The sequence below is a fragment of the Polyergus mexicanus genome, unplaced genomic scaffold (genome assembly GCF_030449975.1).
Source record: "Polyergus mexicanus isolate NDT 795.1 unplaced genomic scaffold, iyPolMexi1.0 SCAF_9, whole genome shotgun sequence".
NCBI lineage: Eukaryota > Metazoa > Arthropoda > Insecta > Hymenoptera > Formicidae > Polyergus > Polyergus mexicanus.
In genome coordinates, this window is record NW_027223329.1 from 4,807,015 (window position 1) to 4,818,721 (window position 11,707).

At 30.9% G+C, this 11,707-nt stretch overlaps 1 protein-coding gene and 1 long non-coding RNA gene across 2 annotated transcripts; one reads left to right on the top strand and one right to left on the bottom strand.

The window, feature by feature from the left end:
* The first annotated feature begins 6 nt into the window (after positions 1–6).
* LOC138936595 (uncharacterized) lies at positions 7–3,797 on the top strand. The gene is made up of 4 exons (XR_011447396.1): positions 7–133; positions 1,248–1,277; positions 1,374–1,490; positions 1,571–3,797. It is a non-coding gene; the product is annotated as an uncharacterized lncRNA (long non-coding RNA).
* Positions 3,798–10,504: 6,707 nt separating this feature from the next.
* On the bottom strand, positions 10,505–11,314 carry LOC138936484 (cilia- and flagella-associated protein 91-like). The gene is made up of 3 exons (XM_070301910.1): positions 11,298–11,314; positions 10,902–11,173; positions 10,505–10,743 (listed from the first exon to the last, which is right to left on the bottom strand). The coding sequence occupies exons 2-3, from the start codon at positions 11,167–11,169 to the stop codon at positions 10,505–10,507; spliced, it is 507 nt and encodes a 168-aa protein (XP_070158011.1). The 5' UTR covers positions 11,170–11,173; positions 11,298–11,314.
* Between the last annotated feature and the right edge of the window lie 393 nt (positions 11,315–11,707).

Consider the following 11,707-nt stretch of genomic DNA (forward strand, 5'->3'; position numbering starts at 1 on the left):
GACGGTAAAGGAAATCAATTTATCGTGGAACATTCGATTGAAGAACTTCAGCCTGGATCTTACGAGGCAATCCTTATGGCTAGAAACGCATTCGGATGGTCTATGCCATCAGAACCACATATGTTTACTGGTGGTACGTACATATGTATATTTTTATACATATGTATCAGGATTGGGAACGTTACTCTATAAAAGTAACGCGTTACCGTTACCGTTACTTGGAAAGTAACGATTCGTTACCTTTTCGTTATGTTTTTGTTTTTTGTAATCCTATAATAAGCTATTAGATTATAAAATTATTTAATAATCAATATTAAAGGGAATAATCTATGTTACAATTAAAAACTCTAAATTAGTCTCTATATGGCAAGCGTTTCTTATATTAAACTTATTTAATGATTCCAATTTTTTATGTTAATATCTTTACTTTTTAATACACTTATCTTTATAGGAATTTAAATTGTAACTTACAAATTTCAAATTTGTCGAAAATTTTTATCCAACATTGTTTTTAAATATTGAAAACAGAATTATTGATATTATTAAGAGTGTATTCCAATATTTACTATTAGTATTGTAAAATCTATAATTTATATACGTTACTATAGATTTTCAGTACTGGCAGTGACTATCAGAATGCAGCCTATGATAGAAGGCTACAAAATATTTTTCAAAAAATACATCTATTGAATAGATATAAGATAATAAAGAACCAAAAAATAACGATGAAAGTAACGGCTAAATCGTTACCGTTACTGTAAAAATATAACGACGTTGCCGTTACCGTTACAAACAGAAAAAAGTAACGATCGTTACCGAAAAAAAGTAACTGTAACGGTAACGACGTTACAAGCAACGCGTTACTTCCCAATCCTGATATGTATATATCTTTATTTTTACGCATGCTATTCAAAAAAACGTTCTATTTTAAAGTTTCATACTTAATGAAACTCTCTCTCTCTCTCTCTCTCACACTTTTTAATTTCCAAATATTTTTATAATATGTATGATTCTTACAGTATCTCATTATAAATATTTCAAATTAAATCAGAAATGTCATTATCTGTCCTAAATATTTAATCAGTCTTATTGATTTTATTATAATCAAATTGTGTACATTGGATTAGACTTGTGTGATCAAACAATTTTGAAACGATTAAAATATTGCATATATATATATATATATATATATATATAATATAAGTGATTACAAATATTAAAGTTTTTCTTTTTTAATTCCTTTGCAGAATTTTATCCGTCTGAGATGGCACAAAAAGGTACGCGCAATATAATCGTATTTATCGAATAGAATATTTATTATTTTTAAAGATTTCTTTAGTCGCTATAGCTTTTAATTTTATGCTTACTTGCAGATGGAAATTCGGCAGCTATCCAAATTCGCGGAACTCTTCTAGCGTTGATCCTAGTCGTTTTATCTTGTGCCTTCACAAGCCTGTAACTCTTTACTTAACTCTTTAAACTCTATGTAGGTAAGTATAATGATGTTAATGTTTCAATAATGTAAATTATAATAAGTTCTTTAAATAACCAGTTTGTGCTTATTTTGCAGGTAATTTGCTGCAGCCAAAGCAAACACCAGCAGATGCTATGGTGGATTTATTAGTATAGGAACACTTAGGAGAGAGTCGACGCACGTAGAAGTTTCATTGAAATCCTATAATGCTTTCCACGTGCATCTTATTACGCTGAACTATTATACATATAAGTAAACATTTTTTTTAAACAGGCATTATCGATGCATTAATATATACATATAGTTGCTATATAATTGAAATTTTTGCATATAACTCGCCTAGGTGTTCCATTAAGACACATTGTAAAAAAAAAATAAGCATTTTAATTGTACTCCGTAAAATCATGAATAACTATTAAGGGTTTAATGTACTTCAAAATTATATATATGTATATATGCATGCACGTGCACGCACATATGCATACATATATATACATACGTACATATACATACATACATATATATATATATATATATATATATATTTATATGCATATGCATATATATACATAATATAGTATTCACTGTACATGCGTTAGCTCACAGAGACATGATCATATTATTATAATTTATTTTTTTATGCTTAAGATTATATTAGAGTCGTGTTGAAAAATGTTACTTGATGTGCCCATGTGTGTACACTGATTTTATTACTTCTGAGAGAATCATGTACAGAAATGGCATCTGGTCTATATTGTCCGTAATGCACGCGTAAAGAAAGCATGTACCTAAAATATATAATAGCAGAAAAATGTAAACATTATAAACATTATACTATTATTAGGATACGATTACGACGTATAACCGAGTCAACAAGCAGAGTATAATTGAAAGCGATTATATTGCAATCGTCGTATGAGAAGTATGCATTACTGCTACACGCACACACGTCCGCGTATGTTTGCTCCCAACGAAAAAGCGAATTGTTTTTTTTTTTTTTTTTTAATTTTATTTACACTTATGTTTCGAATGTGTATAATGCAATATAATGATAATGAATGAAGAGTGATTGAGGCGAATATGAGAAAGAGAGAAAGTGACATTCTATAGCGTTTTCTATAATAGTTTGCTAGCTTTTAGCGCTGATATGTTGTTATATTGATTTATAATTAATGTTACATGCAGTACTTTTATGGATAAATGTAATCCTACAACAAACTGCCCATTATAGAAACAGTGTGCTTGTCGTTAGATATGAATTATATATCAAATAACCATTTTTATTGTAAAGTTTTCAGAACATTATTTACACAACGTCTATATGTATAATTTTAATATTTGTTTTGAAAAGACGATGTATTTTATGTTTTAAATTGTAATTACGAATAATTATATTTATGTAATATTGTCAAGTTTAAAAATTTTATTATTATCGTCTAAAATAGCATATTTTTATGCCAATAAAATTTTTAATTACGCTTACAAAAATTATAATTGCTTATGAACAATAATATCACAAAATACAATCTTATATTGCATTTCTTTTATTATGTCGAGTATATTATATGTCACTTTAACAGTCCTTTCTCATCTATGATTTTATCAAATTTAATTTTAAAATGTAAAATCTCTTTACGAGCAAAATTATAAAACAGTTATGGAAAAGCAACACAAAGGAATTAATATTTTTGTTACCGCTATTATTAATAAATTAATGTATCAATTATTGAAAAATTTTCTAAATACACTTTTATTATAATAAAAAAATTATTTAATACAAATATATCATAAAATAATTTGTTTCGTATAAATATTAATATATTAAATTTGAAACTATTTTATACGTAATACATTTTTTACATTCTCCTATTTTTTTCATATTAATTTTATAACAAACATCGTCTTTTTAAATTAACTGCGCATATTTTTTATATATGTACATATTTATAAGTTTATTTTAAATGTCGGCAATATATATATATATATATACATAAGAACAGCTATTATTTAGTCAAGACGCTTATAAAACATTATATCGATATACACACACCTGATGCGTATAAATATAGCTTCTACTGTTGCCTTAATCAATGTAACATGTACAATCAGAAATAATGAAAGATATATTAATTTATAAGATTATACTGACAAATGGGTAATAAACACAGTACATCAATACACGCTGCGCATTTTATTACAATAAATTATTAATACATATTGTCACACAGAAAAAATTTGTATATAAAATTCATATATTCCAAATTTTGTTATATATTATTATATTAAATATAATAATATTTGCTTTTCAACTATGTATTTTGTGAGTCTCGAATAAAAATATATATTTTGGAAAATCTATTTTTTAGAAATAAAAAACGGAACTATACACTTTTTTCTTGTGCATGTTCTATTATAATTATTATATTTTCTTATAGTTCTAACCATGTTCTTTTGATATCGATGAAGGAGTTTTAATCATTAACATCAATTAATGTTTTCACGTATATTCACGTATATTTCATCATATGATCACCCGGTGATAGGTATATTGTCAAATTTTCGCGAAGTACGAAAAATGGCGATATCTCTTGAAATGTTGATTTTAATATAAAAATCTTAAGAGTTTTTTTTATGTCACGTGGGATGATATCCAGAACTCTAATTAAGAAGCCGGAAATGCGAAAAAATTTACCCTTTCCAGTACGTGGATATATTTTTTTATACAACATATGAAAAATTATAATTTTAGAGATCGCAGAGACGTGGAGGTCTATTCTACTATAATTATTATATTTTCCTACAATTTTAACCGTGTTCTATCGATTTGGAAAGAGTTTTGGAAATTGTAAGATACATATTATAAATTGAGTTAATTCAGCGCTATACATGTGTTTAATTTTATTTCGACAATCAGATTAAAAGTAAATAATAAATAATTCTTGCACTTATGTTTGCAACATTTAATAGACGTTTCTCAAAAATGTTTTACCAAAAATGTTTTCTAAATCATTTTGATTTTAAAACATTTCAAAATGTTCGCAGGAATCAAATCTAGTTTTTGCTAATCATAACTTTTATCTATCAAAAGACACAACCGGTATAATCAGTTCTATCGGTTTATTTATTATTGCGTGCACCGCTAAAAAGTAAACTTTATGAAAGAAATTGTAAATATATATTAAACGAACAGCGACGGCCAAAATAAATCTCTAAAAACTTACCTGTTTAAGAAAAGGTAAAAAAAGGCGCCAAATATACGCGCCATGTGCGTGTGAAAAAGTGTTACACAAAAAACATTGTTATTTTAAAATTACTGTAAAAAATTGCTCTGAAAAATAATGTCATTTTAACTCTATGCAAAACAGTGTTATTTTAATTGTACAAAATAAATAATAGTTCTAATTTTCTAGAAAAATGTATATCAAAAAAATTTGATCAACTGACTTATGTATTATGCTTATTACAAACTTATATTATGCTGTAAAATTAATTTCTTTTATTATTACTGTAAAAAACTTTTTTACAAAATAATGTTATTTTAACTCTATACAAAACAATATTATTTCAGTATTCGTAAAAAGATTATGATATCAAAAAATTGTGCTAACTAAATAAAATTTTATATTATAAAATTTATTTATTTTATTATTTCCAATATTATTTTATTATTTATCTCTATTCATAGAGCACATATATAGCAAGAATAAAAACATATATTTTTGTTATATATAATATAAATGTATCGCGATTAACTTGTCTCTTGATACGATAATGACACTATCGACTGCGCGCAATGTTTCATTATCTATTATAATTTTAAGACTAATCTTTCAAAAGCAAAAGCTTTTAATATGTATATAAATGACAGTGTACTTATCGTATAATAATTTTATTGAAAGTTTTCTCTTCATATTTATATTTTTCAATAAAATAAACTTTTATATAATATATTTTTAGCCTGTGATTTATTTGATACGTAAATAATGTACGATTGTTTTGTAAACAAATTAGTTTATTAACATTTATACAAGGGTTCATACAATCCAGCATCAGATAAATTATAAGCACAAATTATATGTATATACAGGGTGACCCATTTTAACTTAGGCAGCCAAATAACTCGAAAAATAAGCACACTACGAAAAAATGTTTAGAATCAAAATTTTGTCATTTCGAGGGGGACGTACAATGACGTTAAAATGAGCCCCCCCACCCCTTCCCCTGGGCGGTGAGGGGGGGCAAGTTTGAAATCTTAAATGGGAACCCCTATTTTTTATTGCATATTCGGAATCTTTGGCTAAAAACACATACAATTTGTCTGAAACATTTTTCTCGATTCATGATAGATGGCGCTGTAATCGACGAAATTCAATTTCTTCGATTTCTCTTACTGAGAACCCATGCTTACGATTCTGCAATAAATTAACAATAAAAATACCACGTTTTCATTGTTAATACTCGAAATTAGTCTTAAAACAAACTTCTCATTATTTTTTATTACTCATTAATTACTTCTCAAGAAACTGCTTTTAGCGAATCGCTCCGCATAAGTACGGGCAGTAAGTCTGTAATTTCTACCACATTCGCCAAAGGTTATAAGAATATCGACTACTTCTGTAGGCGTATAATTTGCCATTTTACCAGAATTTTATCAGAGTACAAATGTTAAAAAAATACATAAACACTTGTGACTTTGGCACTAAATGGACAAAATTTTGGAGGGATACTTAGAGGAACTCCATCAGATGGAAAGTCCAAAATGTCTCGGTACTTTGCACCATTCAAGTTGCCTAAAGGGCAGGTTACGCTAAAAGCAGTTTCTTGAGAAGTAATTAATGAGTAATAAAAAATAATGAGAAGTTTGTTTTAAGACTAATTTCGAGTATTAACAATGAAAACGTGGTATTTTTATTGTTAATTTATTGCAGAATCGTAAGCATGGGTTCTCAGTAAGAGAAATCGAAGAAATTGAATTTCGTCGATTACAGCGCCATCTATCATGAATCGAGAAAAATGTTTCAGACAAATTGTATGTGTTTTTAGCCAAAGATTCCGAATATGCAATAAAAAATAGGGGTTCCCATTTAAGATTTCAAACTTGCCCCCCCTCACCGCCCAGGGGAAGGGGTGGGGGGGCTCATTTTAACGTCATTGTACGTCCCCCTCGAAATGACAAAATTTTGATTCTAAACATTTTTTCGTAGTGTGCTTATTTTTCGAGTTATTTGGCTGCCTAAGTTAAAATGGGTCACCCTGTATATATTTGTATCTAATTTTATATATAGACTCTTTTTTCCTGGGTGGATTCTTCAATATAGCCAAAATCATCTTTTCTGCATCTTTAACTTTGTTGTAATTATAATCTCAAAATCCTGACGTATGATAATTTACAAATCAAATTTTTTTTTAACATACAAAAGTTTATTAAGATGAATCTAGTTTAAAACAAAAGTCATCAAATTTTATCGAGATTGTCTATTACTTTTTTAAGAAAATTTAATGCTCATCTTTATGTATATTTGTTTGTGTGAAAATCATGCTGTATAAGTTTTAAAAATAATGATAAAAGTAACTACCCACTCGGCATGTAATATTATTGTAATACTGTAATGTTCGGAAATGGTACAGAAATATTTCATTAATATTTCAATTGTAACTTTGCATCCGAAATATTTCAGAAATATACTTGCATTATGTTTTTTTTAATATTACATTTGCAATATTTCTGAAATCTCTCAGAACATCCTTTGTAACTAATATTAAGGTCATAGTTTATTTACTTACTGCTATGCGGCGCGCTATTCACTATCTATACCCGTATTCAAATTTTTGTCATGAGCGTATATAAAGCCTGCAAAATGCGGTTAATAATATTGTAATTATTTTTATCAGTTTAATTTGCGATTTTCGTACCAGGAAATTCAAATATTTAACTGATTTTTAAAAAATCGGACAAATAAATGTCTGATTTTTACTTATTGAACAATTTCTGTCCGTATCAATGAAAATCGTTCGTTATTATCTGCTTAAAATATAAAACAGAAATTAACTTCTATATAAATAAAATCTTTAATTTGTAACGATGCACCCCCCATCGTTATCTGGCAAGTAGTCCAACCGGAAGTCTGCTGCCCGGCGAACACCAGCCGGGCATTGGCATAGGCGCCTAGCGCCCTTTTTAATACTCAAATTACCGTACGGCCATTATACGGCCGCCGTTACGCCGATATACGGAAAACCGAGCACAACCGAATGCTGCCGGAAGATCCCGAGCGTCACCCGCCGAAACGACGCGTTTACCGTAATAATTACCCGCCAAAAACAACGCGTTGTTATCCCCACCCGGGGGCGAACGACGCAATTACCGCTAGACGCTCGGGGATAAAAAGGCAGCATTTCGGCATCTCAGGACCAGAACGATTCCTGAATCCGCTCGAGCAGTACGCTCCGAGCTGACACCCGAACCGATCCTAGAAACTCGCATACACACGAAGGAGCGTGAGATTGATGCGTTTGCAGTCTCCGCCGAGCATTCTCGGTCTCCTCGCCCCCTGCGAGATCCTATCACAAGTCCGACCGTATCAAACGAAAGCGGAGAGTTCGCCGCTATCTAAGATTCGGTCTAAGATCCGACCGCTACCGCTAAACGGACTGTGGGCCGGCGAATTCGCCGCTCCGTCATCCTCTATCCGCGTACGGAAGCAGGGACGGAGAGTTTTCCGCCCGATCGAGGATTCTCGATCTCCGGCCGCCTCCTTCCGCCCACCTGGGAATACGCGGATAAGAACACGCGAACGCACCGACACGGTTATACCGTGATCCCGCAATTATAATAGCGCCGAGATATGTAATCACATCACCCGATATAATTCCACGCGCCGTCAAAATAAACACGGCCTTGCCGTACACGCGCCGATCGACCGCGCCCTGTTTCTTGCGCATTTCGCGCGCCGTCAAAATAAACACGGCCTGGCCGTACACGCGCCGAGCGGCCGCGCCCTGTTTCTTGCGCATTTCGCGCGCCGTCAAAATAAACACGGCCTTGCCGTACGCCGCCGAATATCTTAAGCGGTTCGATACATCGAACATCGCGCCGAATAACGAACGCGGATTACATCTAACGCATTGCATCATCCGCCGCGCGCTAGCTTCACGAAATATATTGTAAATCGACCATTGCCGAAAGAGGCAAATAAATATTCCCAGATAGCCAAGAATGTTAAAATCATGTTTTGCCAAAGCTTTGCGACAAGGTGTGCTTTAATTTTGACAACAATTGTCTAGCAAACATTTGTCTTGTTTTGGTTTGTCAAAAAGTTTGAAGCAAATTGACGGCAAAATTTTTTGTCTCACGATGCTGTAAATAATAGAAAAAGGCTTGCTCGTAAATTTTACACAAAGAAGAACACGTATGATGCTATTCACGGTGTAACACAAACTTTACATCAATTAGTAGCAAATTTTGTTATACACGCTATAATAGCAAATTTACGACAAGAACAGAGCAAACCTTATTGTACACAATATGATAACATATTTACGAAAAGAACAGAACAAAGTATACTCTGGCACAACGAGATGCAAAATTCACGCAAATAACAGAGCAAACCTTGCCATGCATGGCATGACAGCAAATTTACAACTTTACTTTATTACAAACTTTACAAAAATATAGTATTCAGCCGATATTTCGTTTGTTCATCGTTATGCGACGCGCTATATGCATCCATCTCGTATTTGATTTTTAGTCATGAGAAGTATATAAAGCTTGCAAAAAGCAACTGACAGAAGATTAAAAATATAATTATTTCTATCAGTTCAATTACTGATACAATCCCAAACATAGAGAATTAAAATATTAGACTGATTGTCTCTCTTAAATCGGACAGATAAATGTCTAAAAAAGTTTAAATCATTCGTTTATTGTTTACTTAAAATGTAAATATATATATATATAAAATTCATATATTCATTATATTATGAATTCATTTTCAATTATTCATATATTATTATCATCTCATAATTATAATAAATGCCACCTAAGACTCTTGTCTGCTCGGTCGCATATTCTTAAATGACGCGTCAGAAAACATGATGGATTGCTTCACAAAAAATATTCCTCTCTGCGAGATTTATCGTTCCTCAGAGTTTGTCGCAGAGTTTCTGAATCATCCTATACAGAGAATTATCACTGCTATCATGCCGTACACGGCAAGGTTTGCCCATCAAATGTGCATCACACTATTGCGACAAGCCTTGCCAGCAAAAGCTAAGCTTTATCCGGACACACCTTGTTACAATTTTGCTGTAAAGACATGCTCGGGTTTGCTGCAAACTTTGCTTGCTGGGTTGTAACTCAATCTTTTCGTGTGTCTCACCCGACCGAGTTCATCCGCGCGCGCTTGCGAAAAGTAACCCCGTTACAAATTTTATAAATTAAATTATTTATAATATATATCTATAATATATATCACATTAATGTATTGTATATTATTACTGTAATCGATTTTAGTTTTGCCGTCAAACAAACATCAGAAAATGATGTCTCGTGGATGTGACATACGGCATCATTTTCGGGTCTCATGAGACCTAACTTTAGGATGTCTAAGTGATCATTTTGTGGCCAAAATTTACCGTCATTATGATGTCAGTTTGCTACTTGGGATATGTTTCAGAAATATTTCAGTAATATTACCGAAATATTGCTGAAATCTTTTAGCAAAGTTGCATTTGAAATGATTGCGGACATTGAAATATTGCAGAAATGATGCAGAAACGGTCGTGAAATATTTCTGTAATATTTTTGAAAGGTGTAATATTTCAAATGGAATATTGCAGCAATGTATCAGAAATATTACATGCCGAGTGGGTATTGAATTTTCGTTATAGTCGTTACAAAAAAAAATTAACAAATTTACTTTTTCTATTACAGACGAGAAATATATAATGCCGTTACTGTTACAGTTATCGAAAAAAAAAAACTGTAACACTGACAGCATTACAAAATAATGCTACAATGCTAATGCGGCATTACTTTCCAATCTTGTTTAAAATACCTACCGATTCGCGAAATGCCCATTCATCTATTTCTAACATTGTTATTATTGAATTTCGCATCTTCATGTTGGCTGGTGTATCCATCTGTGGAAGAATAGTTTCCCAAGCTCTTCTCATCTGCATCCTGTTAATAATGTGTATCTCATGGACGCCTGCAGGTAATCCATGTTCCCAAGTTAAATGAGCCAACGTCAATATTTCAGGATTGTGATCTAAACAGAAATTATAATAATTTTTCTACGATAGTTTTTTGAAACATATAACATCTCCGATTTTGTTTATTTCTCGCTTTTGTTTATGCGCTACGAATTGTCGATTGAATTATTTTACAAATTATATATGTATATATTAATATGTAACGTATTACTACCTGGAACAATTTTATATGGTGGCTCCCAGGGTTCGGTCTGCGCTTCACTGTCTCTGTAATCCGTTTGCGTTTCTGTGTTTTTACACGGTTCCGATTTAAGTGATGTGGTGTAATGTCGTTTTTGCACATTTTGTAAAATTCCGCTTAAAACTCTGTGCTCCAAATAATACGGAATGTTTATGGTCTGTATCTTCGGTAATACCGGTCTCCAAAAATGTTTACACGTATCTTCGTTCATGATTCCAACCGTCTCTCTTTGCACAGCCATTTTTCTATAAATCCAAAAGTCAAAGAAAAATATCGAAATCTTTATATAGAAAAAAATGTTTTAAATATATAAAACTTAATAAAAAAAGAATTATTTGTAAAATGGAAATAATTTATGCAAAGACTTACCCAAGATTTAAAGAACAACTATGTGTAACTTTTTTTTTATATTCTTATAACCTTGAGATTTTGTATTACCTGAAGATTCAGGATATAGTCATATCTAAAAAATATCAATTTAAATATATAATTTTATATGATTCGGGAAAAACGATGATATATTATAGATTTGTTGAATTTTAAATAAAAAAAATATATTCTATCAATTTTCAAAGAAATACTCACAAATAGAGCACTCTCTTTTGAATATTCAATAATCTGAAACGATTGCTGCAATATATAATGTAAGTATACCTGCTAATAAAAATGAATCATAAAAAGACTGCCAATTTTTGATTAACCATTAATATAACATGTATATCTTATAACTTTTCACATTTTTATCCGTCATAATTTGCATTGTATTTAATTAATCTTAT

Coding starts and splice junctions, on each gene's coding strand:
- LOC138936484 (XM_070301910.1), bottom strand. CDS start 11,169: ATGGCTGTGCAAAGAGAGACGGTTGGAATCATGAACGAAGATACGTGT. Junction 10,744..10,901: donor ACCATATAAAATTGTTCCAG/GTAGTAATACGT, acceptor ATTTCTGTTTAG/ATCACAATCCTGAAATATTG.